This window comes from Arachis ipaensis, chromosome B8 (assembly GCF_059453495.1).
Source record: "Arachis ipaensis isolate K30076 ecotype BB chromosome B8, ASM5945349v1, whole genome shotgun sequence".
Classification (NCBI taxonomy): domain Eukaryota; kingdom Viridiplantae; phylum Streptophyta; class Magnoliopsida; order Fabales; family Fabaceae; genus Arachis; species Arachis ipaensis.
In genome coordinates this window covers 18,113,682-18,131,353 of record NC_142443.1, presented here as the reverse complement: position 1 = coordinate 18,131,353, position 17,672 = coordinate 18,113,682, and the positions used below count along the sequence as shown (strand labels likewise).

Sequence of the window (17,672 nt, the reverse complement as noted above, 5' to 3'; positions counted from 1 at the left end):
GTCTCTCTTTATTAATTGCTTTCTTTAATTGTTTTCTTTATTTTCTTGCCATTTCTTTTCTTGTCCTTTTACCAATCAAACCCCCCTTACTCCTCCATAGCCAATAATCATTCACTTCATTGCAATTCCTTGTGAGACGACCCGAGATTTAAATACTTCGGTTAATTTTTATTGGGGTTTGTACTTGTGACAACCAATAATTTTAAAATTTAATTTGAGGATCGATTGTCGGTTTAGACTATACTATCAACGGAATTAGTTGTGTGAAATTTCGAACCGTCATAATGGTCATATCAATTTGTCAAGGAGCTCCTGAGGATTTTGCTGAGTAGAAATGTATCAAGTATGAGGGAGGCCTTCGATGCGACATTCTAAGTTTCGTTGCACCTATGGAGATCAGGGTGTTCTTTGAACTCATGAACAAGAGTAGGGTGGCTGAGGAGTATGTGAGAAAGGCTGCAGCAGAGAAGGAAAGTATGAGAATGCCTTTCCAGAGGACTCCAGGGAGGAATTTTGCACCAAGGGGCAGACAATTCAAGCGTGATGGCTTTGTCCCTTAGAATCATCAGGGGCAGGGTAACTTCAAAAGGTCGTATGCTAACACTAATCAAGGAAGAAGGTATGGAAAGTAACCACAGCAGAATTTGAGCTGTCACATATGTGGGCAGTATTATCCAGGAGTTCCGTGCAGGTTTGGGACTGGAGTATGCTATTTTTTGTGGACAGCCTGGACACTTGGCCAATAATTGCCCAGAGAAGAAGAAGTTTGAGACAGGTAGAGTGCAGCAGCTGAGAAGAGTGTATACTACTTCCGCAGTAGGTACTGAGGGGTCAGAGACACTGATTAGAGGTAACTATAAGATGGCCGATAAAATTTTAAATGCCTTATTTGATTCTGGAGCAACACATTCGTTTATTGCATTTGAGAAGGCTGATGAATTAGGATTGAAGATAGTGGTCTTGGGTTATGATTTGAAGGTGTATAATGCTACCCATGAGGTTGTGGTGACTAGGTTAGGATGTCCACAAGTTCCGTTTCGCATACAACAGCGTGAATTCATGCATGATTTGTTTTGTCTGCCGATGACTGGTCTTGACCTCATTCTGGGGTTGGACTGGTTATCCAAGAACCATGTTCTGCTCAACTGTTCTGAAAAATCAGTATGCTTTATGCCGGAAGACACAGAAGGGCCGGTTGTGCTGAATAGCTATTACTTGAATTCTATGATGGTGAATTGTTCTGGGGCTGAATGTCGGGTATTATGTTGTTAACCGCGGGTGTTTCGGGTGATGATCAAAGCTTGGAGCAAATTTCGGTTGTGTGTGAGTTCCCAGATGTGTTTTCGGATGATATTGACAAATGTTCACCTAACCAAGAGGTTGAATTCACTATTGAGTTGGTGCCTGGAGCCGGTCTAATCTCGAGTGCTCCTTATAAGATGTCAACTCTACAAATGGCCGAGCTGAAGTCTCAGCTAGAAGATCTGTTGGGTAAAAACTTTATTCGGCCGAGTGTTTTTCCGTGGGAAGTGCCAGTGTTACTGGTGAAGAAAAAAGACGGGAGTATGCGCTTATGTATTGATTATCGGCAGCTGAATAAGGTTACTGTGAAGAACAAATATCCGTTGCCAAGGATTGACGACCTAATGGACCAATTACAAGGAGTCGGTATGTTCTCTAAGATTGATCTACGATCCGGATACCACCAGATAAGGGTCAGAGATGAGGATATTCCCAAAACTGCCTTTAGGACGCGTTATGGTCACTATGAATACACAGTGATGTTCTTCGGATTGACTAATGCTCCGGCGATATTCATGGATTACATGAATAGGATTTTCCACCCATATCTGGACAAGTTTGTTGTTGTCTTCATCGATGAAATTCTTATTTACTCTAAGACAGAGGATGAGCATGCGGATCACTTACGGACTGTGCTGCAAATCTTGAAGGATAGGAAGTTGTATGCTAAGCTGTCTAAGTGTGAGTTCTGGAAGACTGAAGTAAAATTTCTTGGCCACGTGGTGAGTAAGTAGGGAATAGCAGTAGATCCTGCTAAGGTTGAAGCAGTGATAAATTGGGAGCGACCAACTTCAGTGACGGAGATTAGGAGTTTCCTAGGTTTGGGGAGTTATTATCGGAGGTTCATTAAAGGGTTTTCACAGCTCGCTTTACCTTTAACCAAGCTGACTAGGAAGGATGTACCTTTTGTGTGGACTCCTGAGTGCGAGGAGAGTTTCCTTGCATTGAAGCAGAGATTGACTACCGCACCCGTGTTGGTGTTGCCTGAGCCGAGTGAACCATTCGATTTGGAGCTTGCTGCCATTGTTTTTGCTTTGAAGATTTGGAGGCATTATCTCTATGGTGTCAGGTTTTAAGTTTTCTTAGACCATAAGAGTTTGAAGTACCTCTTTGAGCAAAAAGAGTTGAATATGCGTCAGAGGAGATGGATGAAACTTCTGACAGACTACGACTTCGAGTTGAACTACCATCCTGGAAAGGCAAATGTTATAGCGGATGCCTTGAGTCAGAAGTCTTTATACGCTGCTTGGATGATGCTGCGAGAAGAAGAATTTCTAAAAGCATTCCAAGGATTGAAACTGGGAGTCAGAGAGGAGTTTGGGACTTTATGCTTAAGTCAGCTACAAATTTCAAGTGATTTCAAAGCTGAACTTCTAAAGGCTCATCAGAATGACAAAGCATTGTATAAGATTTTGCCGGCGATTGAGCAAGGCAAACGGTGGAGAGTGTTAGAAGATAAGGATGGTTTATGGAGTTTCAAGGACCGGATTATTGTACTAGATGTCGGGGATTTGCGACAAAGCATGTTGAATAAAGCTCATAAGAGTGGATTCTCAATCCTTCCGGGAAGCACCAAGATGTATCAAGATCTGAAGATGATGTTCTGGTGGCCAGGAATAAAAAATGATGTGGCATCGCACGTTTCCAAGTACCTAACTTGCCAGAAAGTTAAAATTGAACATCAGAGACCATCAGAAGCCCTTCAACCTTTGGAGATTCCACAGTGGAAATGAGAGAGCATTGCAATAGACTTCGTGTTGGGTTTACCTAGAACTCGAATGGGTTGTGATGCAATTTGGGTAGTTGTGGATCGACTAACTAAGTTAGCTCACTTTCTTCCCATTCGGATAAGTTGCACAATGGAGGAGTTAGCACGGCTATACATTAAGTAAATTGTGAGGTTACATGGCGTACCTTCCACCATTGTATCCAACAGAGATCCTCGATTCACCTCAAGGTTCTGGGGAGCCTTTCAACAAGCGTTTGGCACTCAATTGAGCCTAAGTACTGCATATCACCCTCAGACGGATGGCCAATCAAAAAGAATAATCCAGACTTTGGAGGACATGCTGAGAGCTTGTGTTTTGGACCAACCGGAGAGAAGGGATCGGTATATGCCCCTAGTGGAGTTTGCTTATAACAACAGTTACCATGCGAGCATTGGAATGGCTCCGTATGAAGCTTTGTACGGTAGAAAATGTCAATCTCCGCTATGCTGGTACGAAGCGGGAGAAAGAAGTTTTCTAGGGCCTGAAATGATAGCTGAAACCACTAAGCAGATAAAGAAGATCCGTGGCCGAATGCTTATAGCTCAAAGCCGTCAGAAGAGCTATGCTGATAAAAGACGGAAGCCTTTGGAGTTTGAAGAAGGAGATCACGTCTTCCTAAAAGTTACTCCAACCACCGGAATAGGAAGATCCGTTAAGACTAAAAAGTTAAATCCTCGTTATATTGGACCGTTTGAGATCCTGAAGAGAATTGGACCAGTGGCGTATAGGATCACTTTACCACCACATCTTTCGAACCTACATGACGTGTTTCACATATCGCAGCTTTGTAAGTCCACTTTTGATCCAAGTCATGCCCTGGAACCAAAATCGGTTCAAGTAAGAGAAGATATGATGCTTCCAGTAACTCCAGTCAGGATTGATGACACCAGCATCAAGCGTTTACGCGGAAAAGAAGTTTCTTTGGTGAAAGTAGCTTGGAGTCGGGCTGGGATTGAAGAGCATACTTGGGAGCTTGAGTCAGAGATGCGGAAGGACTACCCACACCTCTTTTCAGGTAACTAACTCTGAATTTTGAGGGCAAAATTCTTAATTAGGTGGGTAGGATGTAAACCCCGCTAAAATTAGTAAATAATTAGTCAATAAATCGAATTTTAACTAGAAAAATTAAAAATATAAATCTAATATTAAAATAGGATAGAGCTCTTCAAAACGAGAATTTTGACACTAATTTCAAAGAATTTGGCCTAAGATTGGGCCGGACAGGCCAAACCGGTTGAACCGGGCCCAAAATGGGCCCAAGGCCCAACAGAACCCAACCCATTAAAGAAGACACAGCTTCTTATTTCCCTTCTTCTTCATCATTTACGCTAGGAAATATTTCATGGAGGGAGAAGAACAAAAGCAAAACCTAACCATCATTCATATACTCAAACCACTATAACTTCCTCATCCGAGCTCCGATTACCGCACCGTTTGCGACTACGCGTCCAGCGCGTCGAGCTTTACAATTCTATCGAAAAAATTTATTTGGTAAGTCACTTTAGCATTCCAGGCTCTCCTTCCCCTCAAAATCATGTGTGCCCAAGTTGAGAATTTGTTAATTTTGATTCTCTAGGCTCAAATTAGCTTGTGGAGCTTGTTGGTTTTGGATCTCTTGGTCCGGCGCATGGTGAGGTTTCTTGCCTTGGTCAAATTCTTGGTTTTGAATATCTGAATTTTGAATCATATATGCATAATAGGTGTGAACTAGGTGTGTGTATACAATTTTGGGATTGAGTTGTGGACATTTGGAGGTTTGGTGAAGGATTGGTGCCAAGGTCTTGGTGGTTCTTGTGAGTTGTGGGGCTATGTGTATGGCTTAAGTGTTGCCTTGGACCAACGCGGGAATCGGCCAAGGTATGGTTTAGGTTTCACGCATTTAATATGTAATGCTCTGTGAAAACTTAGGCTAGACGACCCTAGGATAAGTTGAAATGTGTGTTTATGTTCATGTTTAGTAACTTTGATGGATTTATTAAATGATATTGAGAATGAGTAGTGATTTATGATTTTGTTGAAAGTGTGGTGTTGGTGTTTGATGATAAATTCAATTGAGTTTGATGGAAGTTGACTTAGTGTATTTGATATAAATTAGCAATTCTTGATGTAGATGTTGAGCCATTCATGAGAGTAGTGTGGAGTATTTATTGTTGGTAATTGTTGAATAAAAGGGTTAAATGTATATGATGGTATGTGTGACAAGGGAACTATGTATATACATGAGTATAATTGTCATTGATTTGGATTTGGAATTGTGAAGATGCATGTGTATATGTAGGGAGTTATTGAATGATTGGGAATATTGGGTGTGGTGTATTGTGAAATGAATGGAAGATATGGAGTTGAGTATTGGTATGCTTTGGTTGTGAAATATTCTGGTATGGAATGATATGTTGGTAAAAATAGGGGTTTGGTAAATTTTGAAAAAATTGATTTTTATTGAACTTCGGTAGTCCATAACTTGAATCTCAAATTTTGGATGAAAATGAGATTTGTAAATATTCTCCGGCCAGCCTTGACTTCGCAGGCTGAGTCAGGAGCTAGTTATGTTGTATTCTTGGCTATCTATCCACTCTTTCGCTCATTCATATCTATGATCTTTAGGTTTTTTAGCACGCAAGTAATTCCATTTCCTGAGCGTTGCGCTTTTTTTTTATTTTGCGCTTTTTGCTTTACCCGTTTTTTTAAGGCTCCTAGTATCTTATATTTTTCCGCTATTATACGTATGTATTTTATTTTAGAGGTCCGTAACACCACACTACCTCTGTTCTACGGCTTAAGCGTAAAGCTCTGTGTAGTAGGGTGTTACATTCCCAGCCACTCCTTCCCCCAATTTTCGAAAATTATGTGGAGGTATTGAATTTCTTTTCTTTTTGATGTTTTAGGATCCAATTATCTTGAGGAAAATATTCACACTTGCTTATACGAAGTTTGGGTAAGGTGAGGTTACCATAAATCCTATTTAATTTACTAAATTTATGCCTTGGGTATTAAATTGGGTATATATGTGTTATGAATGTGCATTAGGTTGTGAATAAATAATTGGAGCTTGAAATTGTGGATATTGGAATTTGGAGGAAGCTGAACACTAGTGTTTTGTTGAAGTTTTGGGGCTGTGCTTGTTTTAATAAGTTGCCTTGATCACTACGAGGAAACCGGCCAAGGTATGGTTTAGGTTTCGTGCATTTAATATATAATGTTTTGTGAAAACTTAGACTAGATGACCATAGGAAAGCTGGAACACACAGAAATGTACAATGCTTAGTATCCTTGATATTTATGATGTGATTTGGTTATGTGATGGAGATTGTTGTTATATTGATGTTAGTATGGAACAAGGTTGAGTTGGTGATTATATGATTACATACATATTGAATAAGAGCATGATGGAGTTATATGATTACATACATATTGGCTAAGAAAGCCATGACCAGCTTATCCCAAGAGTTCAGGCTATCTTTAGGTTGAGAGTCCAACCATATTCTAGCTCTGTCTCTTATAGCAAATGGGAAAAGCATAAGCCTGTAGACCTCGGGATCAACCCCATTGGTCTTAACAGTATCACAGATCTGTAAGAATTCAGTTAAGAACTGAAAATAATCTTTTGATGGAAGTCCATGAAACTTGCAATTTTGTTGCATCAGAGAAACTAATTGAGGTTTTAGCTCAAAATTGTTTGCTCCAATGGCAGGGATTGAGATGCTTCTTCCATGTAAGTTGGAATTCGGTGCAGTAAAGTCACCAAGGATCTTCCTTGCATTATTATTATTTTCGGCCATGTCTCCTTCTTTTTCAAAAATTTCTGTCAGATTTTCTCCAGAGAGTTGTGCTTTAGCTTCCCTTAGCTTCCTCTTCAGAGTCCTTTCAGGTTCAAGATCAGCTTCAACAAAAATGTTCTTATCCTTGTTCCTGCTCATATGAAAAAGAAGAGAACACAAAAGAAAATATGGAATCTTCTATGTCACAGTATAGAGATTCCTTATGTAAGTTTAAGAAGAGAAGAATAGAAGAAGGAAAAGATAAGAATTCGAACATAGAGGAGAAGAGTGGGTTCGAATTTTGGGTGGGAGAGAAGTGTTAGTAAATAAATAAATAGGAGATGAGAGAGAGAAGAATTCAAAAATTAATAAAATAAAAAAATATTTTTGTTTTTATTTTAATTATTAGTTAAAATTCGAAAATTAAGAGAAGAAATAAAATTAAAATTTAAATTTAAAATAATTAGTTAATGAAAAGAAATTTTGAAAAAGAGGTTAGTGATTTTCGAGAACTAGAGAGAGAAAATTAGTTAGGTGGTTTTGAAAAAGATAAGAATCAAACAAAAAGATAAGATTAATTGAAAAATATTTGAAAATCTATTTTGAAAAGATAAGAAGTTAGAAAAGTTTTCGAAATTGATTTTGAAAAAGATGTGATTGAAATTTATTTTGAAAAATATTTGAAAAAGAAACTAAAAAAGATTTGATTTTGAAAAATGAAATTTGATTCTTGACTAACAAGAAACAAAAATATATGATTTTAAAAATTTAAAGATTGAACCTTTCTTAATAGGCAAGTAACAAACTTTAAAATTTTTGAATCAATCACATTAATTGTTAGTGAAGATTTTGAAATTATGAAATGAAATTAAGAAAAAGATTTTGAAAATCATTTTTAAAATTTTCGAAAATCATAAAAAAATGAAAAATATTTGATTTTTGAAAAAGTTGAAGAGATAAGAATTTTTTTTTAAATTGAAAATTTGATTTGACTCATAATAAACAACTAATTTTTAAAATTTTTTGACTAAGTCCAACCAAATTTTCGAAATTTATTTATGAATGATGGAAAGATATTTTTTTATTTTTGAATTTTTAATGAAGAAAGAGAAAAACAATAAAACGACTCAAAACATGAAAATTATGAATCAAAACACACAATGCATGAAAGAATGCTTTGAATGTCAAGATGAACACCAAGAACACTTTAAAGATCAAGATGAACATCATGAACTTATTTTTGAAAATTTTTATGAAAAGAAAAACATGCAAGACACCAAACTTAGAAACTTTCAAACTTTAGACACCAACAAATTGAAAATGCATATGAAAAACAAGAAAAAAACACAAGACATACAAATGCAAAGATCAAACAAAGCAAATCATCAAGAACAACTTGAAGATTATGAAGAACACATCCATGCATGAATTTTCGAAAATTTAAAGAAAATTTAAAAGGATGCAATTGACACCAAACTTAAAATTTTACACAAGACTCAAACAAAAACACAAAAAATTTTTGTTTTTTTTATTTTATTAAATTTTTTTTGGATTTTTCGAAAACTAATTGGAAAAAGAAAATAAGGATTTCAAAATTTTTAATAAGAATTCCAGGAATCATGCAATGTTAGTCTAAAACTCCGGTCCATGAATTAGACATGGCTTACTAGCCAGCCAAGCTTTCAGTGAAAGCTTCGGTCCAAAATACTAGACATGGCCAATGGCCAACCAAGCTTTAGCAGATCATTACATTCAACAGCAAGATTGATAGGAATCAACAAGCTCTTGTGATGATAAGTTGAAACCTCAGTCCAAAAGATTAGACATGGCTTCACAGCCAGCCAGATTTCAACAGATCATCATGAAACTCTAGAATTCATTCTTAAAATTCTGAAGCCATAGAATAATTTATTTTTTTGAAAATTTTTTGAAAGTAAAAATAACAAAACAAAATGCTTAAAAATAAAATAAAGTTACCTAATCTGAGCAACAAGATGAACCGTCAGTTGTCCAAACTCAAACAATACCCGGCAACGGCGCCAAAAACTTGGTGCACGAAATCGTGATCGTTCATTCCTTGGTAACAGCGCTAAAAACTTAATACGCACGTTCATAATCTTAGTTCTTCTTCACAACTTCGCACAACTAACCAGCAAGTGCACTGGGTCGTCCAAGTAATAAACCTTACATGAGTAAGGGTCGATCCCACGGAGATTGTTGGTATGAAGCAAGCTATGGTCATCTTGTAAATCTCAGTCAGGTGGATTCAAATGGTTATGGTGAATTGATAATTAAAATATAAATAAAATATAAAATAGGATAGAGATACTTATGTAATTCGTTAGAAGGAATTTCAAATAAGCGTATGGAGATGCTTTGTTCCTTCTGATTCTCTGCTTTCCTAATGCCTTCATTCAATCCTTCTTACTTCTTTCCATGATAAGCTGTATGTTGGGCATCACCGTTGTCAATGGCTACATCCCGTCCTCTCAGTGAAAATGGTCCAAATGCGCTGTCACTGCATGGCTAATCATCTGTCGGTTCTCGATCATGTTGGAATAGGATCCAGTAATCCTTTTGCGTCTGTCACTACACCCAACACTCACGAGTTTGAAGCTCGTCACAGCCATCCCTTCCCAGATCCTACTCGGAATACCACAGACAAGGTTTAGACTTTCCGGATCTCAAGAATGGCCGCCAATAATTCTAGCCTATACCACGAAGACTCTAATATCTCGGACTCAGTCCCCTGTATTAGATACCTAAGAGATACTCATTTTGTCTCCTCTTCATGTAGAATGGAAGTGGTTGTCAGGCACGCGTTCATAAGTGAGAATGGTGATGAGCGTCACATAATCATCACATTCATCATGTTTTTGGGTGCGAATGAATATCTTAGAGAAGAAATAGGCTTGAGTTGAATAGAAAAACAATAGTACTTTGCATTAATTCATGAGGAACAGCAGGGCTCCACACCTTAATCTATGGTGTGTAGAAACTCTACCATTGAAAATACATAAGTGATGAAGGTCCAGGCATGGCCGAATGGCCAGCCCCCTAAACGTGTACAATATGATCTAAAGATGAACAAAAGATAATCCAAAGATGTAAATACAATAGTAAAAAGTCCTATTTATACTAAACTAGTTACTAGGGTTTACAGAGATAAGTAAATGATGCAGAGATCCACTTCCGGGGCCCACTTGGTGTGTGCTTGGGCTGAGCATTGAAGCTTTCACGTGTAGAGGTCTTCCTTGGAGTTGAACTCCAGTTTGTAACTTGTTTCTGGCGTTTAACTCTGCTTTGCAACTTGTTTTTGGCGTTTAACGCCATAATAGGGCAGAAAGCTAGCGTTAAACGCCAGTTTGAGTTGTCTAAACTCGGGCAAAGTATGGACTGTTATATGTTGCTGGAAAGCCCTGGATGTCTACTTTCCAACGTAGTTGAGAGCCCGCCATTTGGGTTTCTTTAGCTCCAGAAAATCCATTTCGAGTACAGGGAGGTCAGAATCCAACAGCATCTGTAGTCCTTCTTCAGCCTCTGAATCAGATTTTTCCTCAGGTCCCTCAATTTCAGCCAGAAAATACCTGAAATCACAGAAAAACACACAAACTCATAGTAAAGTCCAGAAATATGATTTTTAATTAAAAACTAATAAAAATATAATAAAAATTAACTAAAACATGCTAAAAACTATCTAAAAACAATGCCAAAAAGCGTATAAATTATCCGCTCATCAGTATCCAAAAGATTTATGCGTTAATAATTAAAAAGGACAAAAAGGACACTGAATCTTAATTTGGTAAAACTTTTTAATGAGGTGGTTGTGTTTTTTAAAAGGATAAATTTCTCATTTTGTGTTTGATAAATAAAAAGAAAAACATCTGCTTGTACTTGTAATTTTTAAAAGATGGGGACGCTTTTGAAAGTCTTTGAAGTAGAACTTTTTAAAGATGGCTTGTACTTATTAAAATTATAAAGTATAATATAATCTTATATATTAATTAATATCAAAATTTAATTCTTATATTAATGTTTATTATAGTATTTTTAAATTTTAAAAATTATTTTATCAAATTAATTTTTATAAATTATTTTTGAAAAGTAAATAAACCAAACCTAAAGATATATTAACAACAAAATACTCTCTAAAAAATTTTAAAATTTAATAGAAGCAACCGGACATCAATTTTTTCGGTTTTCATAAACAAAAAATACTAAAGTGACTAACAAACTAGATGACGTGGCAAACTGTGCTAAAGCTCATAATTATATGGTATTTTAATTTTTAAAAATCATAAATAGATAATGTTTTTAATTATTTTAAAATAATGAAAAAAAATTCAAATAACTATCGTTTTCTTTTCTCTACTCCCTCTTCTTATTCACCATTGTCATAGGCTGTTCTCTAGCCGATGAGATTATTACTAGCTATATGTGGAACAATAGCTATTTAATTTGACTATAGAAACACCACCACTGATTCTCTTCTTTTCACCATTTCACCTTTTTTTTTCCGGCCGTCCCCTCTCTTTTACTTTCTATCTCTCCTTTTTTATCTTTAAATTTATTTTTTATTTTTTAAATTGCACGTTGCTGCTATTGTTGAACTATGTGACTGTTGTTGTTGTTGAACTATTTTAGTAGTTGTATTATGTAAATATTGGAAGAGAGAGATGATTTGAAGATTGGATTAGTGGTGATAATGAGTGTGTGGGAGGTGATGGTAGTGAACAAAAGGAAGACATGGAGGGAATGTGGTAATTTGGTGTCATGTCATCTTTTCTATTAATTAATTTAGAGTTTTCTGTTAACAAAAATCAGAATAATTAATGTTTGATTACTTTTGTCATTAACATCTTTAAAAAAAAAATTTATCGGTGTCTAAATTTTTCGAATACCTATTTAATAGTTAACTCTGGTATTTATTTAAAAAGAAAATGCCATGATAACCCTACATTTAATTTTTAATATTTTCAGTCAACTAAATATATATTATTTTTATTTTTTTTTTGGTCATGCAACTATTTCTATTTTTTTGTTGTTTAGACATTTAGTGGTTTGGGGTTTGGGCCGACCAGCTAATGCTAAGTGGATAAAGAAGTCCGTGGGACTTTCGTTGCGTCTTTGTCATAGTCATTGTTTGGTTGCCTCCAACTTTCAACTTTATTGGCTCTTCTAAAAGAATGTTATGCGAATCTCCATAGCTTATCCAACTTTAGGTTGCAATCTGAAAGAAACCATACAATATAATATGATGATATGGTGATTAGTGGCATAACATACATCTCTTTGAGAAAATTGACTTTTTGAAAAGTTGTGAACACTATTTGGTGGAGAGTAATTTAATTAATGTAAGTGGTAGCAACTCACCAAGCATCAATTCTACATCAAATAGACATTTTAGAATTAGCGAGGTTTTTCCTCTTAGTTGATAAGAATAATGCGGCTAAAACTTAAATAAATAGTTTTTGGACTCGGCCTAATAACACAAAACATAAACAATTGGAATTGAGTATTTTTTTTTTTTACTAATGAACAACAAAAAAAGTTATTCTATTGTCACTATTTTCTAACAACAGCACAAAGAAGTACTAGTGTTTGCTCTCATGAGTGAGCGGAGCCCAATTTAAATTAATCAGAGTTTACGGGTGAATTTTAGACACTATTCTATTCTGTAGAAAAGTTATATATATAAAGGAGTCACTTAAATAAAGATCTTTAAAACGTCTTTTTTTAAAGATATATAAAATATTCTTTTATATATATATATATATATATATATGAGTAAAGTATCATTTTTGTCTCCAACGTTTGGGGTAAATCCTATTTGTGTCCCTAACGTTTAAATCGTCCTATTTGTATCCCTAACATTTGTAAAAGTGATTCAATGTTATCCTGTCGTCAATTACACATCATGAACGCTTTAGTTTGAGTTTTAAAAATCTCTTCTTGAAGTTAGAATACAAATGTCTGAGATAGAATCGATGATCCACTCCGAAAAATTGCTCATCAAAAGTTGAAACTAATTCCTACAACATTTACATAATTCATTTTTCTAGGGACATAATTGAATCTAAACACAAATAGTGGGTATAATATTAAAATTGAACACATCCAAGTGAGACTTAATTGAAAATGAATACATCCAAGTGAGAATAATTGAAAAATATAATCTGATTTGTTAGTATAATTGATAGTAGGATAATATTGAATCACTTTTATAAATGTTAGGGATACAAATATACTACAAAAAATTTTGGTAATTACGGCGGTTTTTTAGGGTTATTACGGCGGTTTTAGAAAAACCGCCACAATTACCTGGTTAAAACGGCGGTTTTTGAGTTGAGTTAAAACGGCGGTTCAGACCGCCGTTATTTCCAGATAAAATGGCATTTTTTGTTAGTTAAAACGGCGGTTTCAAACCGCCACAATCACTTGGTTAAAACGGCGGTTTTTGAGTTGGGTTAAAACGGCGGTTCAAACCGCCGTTATTTCCAGATAAAATGGCATTTTTTTTGTTAAAACGGCAGTTTCAGCCCGCCACAATTACCTGGTTAAAACGGCGGTTTTTGAATTTGGTTAAAATGGCGATTCAAACCGCCGTTATTTCCAGATAAAACAGCATCTTTTTGTTGGTTAAAATGGCATTTCGTTGTTTAAAACGGCAGTATTTATTGTTTAAAAATGGTAGTTTAAAATCACCATTTTTTCTAGGTTAAAATGCGTTTTAATTGTTTAAAATGGCAGTTACAAGCCGTCGTTTTTACCGGATAAAAGTAACATTTTTTATCTTTTAAATTAGCATACGATTTTATCTGCACATGAGTTTTAACCGTCGTTTTTACTACGTTAAACAAATAAATTTTTGTTTAAAATTTTACAATAACAAGAAATCATAACTTATAAACAAAATATTACATAACTCAAATAAAGTATTAAACATAATATATAATATTTTAGTATTGAAAATAAAAAGTAATAACTCCTATAACTCCTATACAAATAAAGTATCAAACATAACATGATTTTTTAATTCTTAACATAACATGTAGCTAAAGATAAATCAAATCTTTATCATAAAAATCATGAATTATTGAATTATGATGGCTCCACCTAATATATAGTACCCTTCGAATTCGTAGGCTTCTCTGACAGGACCTAACTTCGCTGTTTCTTTTACCTTGTAGCCTGAAACCAAACTACCAAAACTTATTATAAGAGAATGGAGGAGATACCTGAAACAAATGAGAAAGAATACCTGCAATGATGGCATGACAAAATCTATAAATAAAAAAAGAAAAAGAAATTGTTGCCAATATTTTTATATGTGCAAAAATAACACGGTCCATTTAGAAATCCCTCAATAAAATCAGGTAACAAGTTGACTATAGATATTTGAGAAACATACATTGTAGTATTGCTGTCAATCCTCCTGCTGAACATCCTGAAAGAATAGCCTGTACTTACAATTTTCAATTAGTGAACCCCAATCATTTGGAACATAAATAAATAATGTTGCTTACATTTTGAGTATTTCTCATTCCTTTTGCCAGCAAGTCTTCAATGACAGCAACGAAAATTCTTCCTCCTCTGTAGTGTAAATTGGTTTTCTAATTTTAATATGATAGCTAAAGTACATCCAAAAATGCCAGAAAATGTCTCTTGCACCAACCTAAAGTACATCCAAAAAAGATGAATATGATAGCTATACTTATTTATTTGGATAGTCAAGCCGAGGTTTCATTAATATATGTTCTTAACGAGAATAAATTTATCCTTGCAAGTTAAGTTCTTAACGAGAATAATTATTAACACTAGGTCACAAGCTAAGCACTTATTATTAATTAATTATTAAAAAATAATTTAGTAATTAAAATTTATTAAAAATTAAAATTAAAATATTTAAAAAAAATCTTAAAAATCGATTTAGAATATATTACTCAAAAAATATGTAATTTATAAAGAAGATATCTGTGCTAACGGCAATTCCTTGTTAAATTATTCACATTTATAAGTACTTGAGTAATGCAGTTGGCTTATTAATTAAAATGATAACTTACTAATTATGCCCGATTTGTTAATCTCATTGTTAAGTCCTTAAATTTTGATTAATCTAAATAAATAATATTATTTGAACATCCAATAACCAATATTATTGAAGTACTGATTTAAGAACAAAAAATGTGGTAGGTTCCTTACCAAGATGACCTGGATAAATGTGTGGCCCTTGCAATCATCAACCTCCAATATGGAAGCCATGTTCCCACATCGGTAACAGTAGTTGGGTGCACTGAAAGTCGTAACCACCTTTTATTCCTATTTCCACATACAATTTAACTGAGACATACAATTCAACATACAATTTAAACTTACATATAAGAGAGCTGAACCACAAAATTTGGAATTTAAACTTACAACGATTTATAGAGTGCCACACTTTTGACTATATTTGAGTAGAAAGATAATAATATACCTTTCTTAGAAAACCCCCTTTTGTAGTGATTGGTGACAGAAGGATCAACTTGATTCACACTTATAGAACTCAGGGTTTGGTTACAAGATCTGAAGCTATAATCTAAAACATTTTGAATGAGTTAGGATTTGGTTACAAGCTATAGAGTTTGTACACGTGCTACAAAAATAACCAAATGCTACCTTATCTCACATCTCACAACCGGTACAAGAATTGAGAAAGCAAACTACTGAATACATTATAAAATATAGTGATATATCTAAAAGGTAATAACAGTTCAGAGAAAAATATTAGTACTACCTGCATAGCACCAGCCCCGAGCCAATACAAAGCAATTCTAGGATGGCCATGTTCAAGCTTGATTTGCTTCCCATCATAGAACTCGATGAATTTCACATGATTCACTTCAAGAGATTCATAGATCTGCCATTACACAATAATTACTAATGCCAAAATAATTCTTGGACACATGATGCAAAAAAGGTGAAAAACCAGAATTAAAACTTACTTCTTTAATTTCTCCATATAATCCAAAAATATGCTTAAGTTCGTCATTTGAAACAGATGAATCAAGACCAGATATCATCACACCACCATGACCAAATATCCTTTTCTGGAGCATTGTCTAAAATGCCATCAAGTAAAGTTAAAACTATAAGCAAAGCAAAAGAACTTGGAACACAAAGAAACTGACAAGGGAAGAATATAGCAGTAACTACCTTTGGAATTGAATAATGTATGTCAAGCTATTGAGATCTCAACTTATCAAAAAGATTCTTGAGAGCAGAACCAATCTACAGAGACCAAGATTCCAATTTTATTTTATTTTTATTTTCAAAGTAAGAACTTTACTAGCAAACATTAACAAACACATCGAGCACTTCACTTTACCAAAGATAAACAAATTCACCAGCTAACATAAGCAAAAATTAAGATTAAGTCAAAAATCTATAAATAACAGAACATATACAAGTAAGAGGTAAGATCATAAATTCATAATCATTCAGTAAACTAATGATTATTAACTCTACTTGATTGCCGTAAGATGAAGCACAATCGATATGTCTGTATCCAACTTGACATGTCAAACACAATAATTATAATCAAAATTAATAATCATCCACCTCTAGGGTTAGCTCTTCTACTTATAATACAATAATCAAAACTGTAAAATTGTAATGGTTTAACAAAACTATAAAAATAGAAAAACAAATGTGAGTGTACCTTGATAGTGGTGGTAACTGCTTTGGCCAAGGCTCCAGAATTTTCAGCCTCAAAAGTTCCTAATCCAACAGAAGGTATCTTGGCACCTGTGTTCAGCTCGAAGAATCTAATGTCCTCCGCCATAATTTCTTTAATTAATTAATTAAATAATTAATTCTCTTCAACGATCACTTGCGTAATCGCTTTGGTGTTTAGTTATTCGTAAGGTAATCATCAATTAATTGCACATTAATCATGTAATTTAAATTAGTTAACACTATTTTAATCGTATGGAGGACGAAAATCAAAAAAAGAAGATGAAGTAGATTACTGTGAATTGATATGGATGGTAGAACCAAATCATACAAGCTTAGTTGGAGGCAGCAACTATAGCTTCACAACTAGAGAACCATATTGAATATGCAAATTGAAGCCAAAAGACTAGATCTCAGAAGCTCCGCCAGAGAGAGAAACAACGGCGTCGCTTGCGGCAGCGAGGAGATGATGAACGGTTGTGAACAAAAAGCAAACCCTCAAATCAAAGCAAAAAATTAGATCGCAGAAGCTCCACGGAAGGCAACATCAACGCTGTTGCTTGCGGCGGTGAGGAGATGAACGGCGACGAGCAGATGAACGGCAGCGAGGAGATGAACAGCGGCGATAAAACCTCAAATCGAAGCCAGAGAAGCAGATCTAGAACCTCCGCCAAAGACAGCAACAACGATAACATTGCTTACGGCAACTTGGAGCTGAGCGGTGCCGAGCAAATGAATGGCGGCGGAGATGAACGACAGCGATAAAACCTCAAATCGAAGCCAGAGAAGCAGATCTAGAACCTCCGCCAAAGGCAACAACAATGATAACGTTGCTTACGGCAACTTGGAGCTGAGCAGTGGTGAGAAGATGAACGGCGGCAGAAAACTAGGGTTAGGTTCGTCACACTCATTCTCTCATTCGCAACATTACTCTTATTCTCATCCTCTCTTATGCACAACAACATCACCTCTAAGTCTTTAAGAAAGACTAAAGATAATGGCGATTTTAAACCACCGTATTCTACAAAAACCGCCACCAATCACCGGAATAATATGGCAGGCCTTAATTTCTGCCGAAATTAACAAAAATTATGGCGTTACATACAACCGCCATAATATAAGCGTCATT

At 35.1% G+C, this 17,672-nt stretch overlaps 2 protein-coding genes across 8 annotated transcripts; one reads left to right on the top strand and one right to left on the bottom strand.

Annotated features, from left to right (window-relative positions):
• Window positions 1–389: 389 nt before the first annotated feature.
• Window positions 390–1,208, top strand: LOC110265246 (uncharacterized). Its single transcript, XM_088495397.1, has 3 exons — window positions 390–474; window positions 692–1,118; window positions 1,163–1,208. The coding sequence occupies exons 1-3, from the start codon at window positions 390–392 to the stop codon at window positions 1,206–1,208; spliced, it is 558 nt and encodes a 185-aa protein (XP_088351523.1).
• Window positions 1,209–13,842: 12,634 nt separating this feature from the next.
• Window positions 13,843–17,639, bottom strand: LOC110265759 (protein MEI2-like 3). 7 transcript variants are annotated; one of them, XR_015896490.1, is made up of 9 exons: window positions 16,530–17,639; window positions 16,025–16,099; window positions 15,814–15,930; window positions 15,606–15,728; window positions 15,306–15,407; window positions 15,032–15,148; window positions 14,356–14,422; window positions 14,241–14,289; window positions 13,843–14,031 (listed from the first exon to the last, which is right to left on the bottom strand). XR_015896490.1 is itself a non-coding variant. In XM_088496982.1 (6 exons), the coding sequence occupies exons 4-6, from the start codon at window positions 15,925–15,927 to the stop codon at window positions 15,375–15,377; spliced, it is 270 nt and encodes an 89-aa protein (XP_088353108.1). In that variant the 5' UTR covers window positions 15,928–15,930; window positions 16,025–16,099; window positions 16,530–16,635; window positions 16,840–17,510; the 3' UTR covers window positions 15,130–15,374. The 7 variants fall into 7 exon arrangements, 1 of the variants encoding a protein (XP_088353108.1); XR_015896491.1 differs by having other exon boundaries at window positions 13,955–14,090; XR_015896493.1 differs by having other exon boundaries at window positions 13,998–14,020.
• Between the last annotated feature and the right edge of the window lie 33 nt (window positions 17,640–17,672).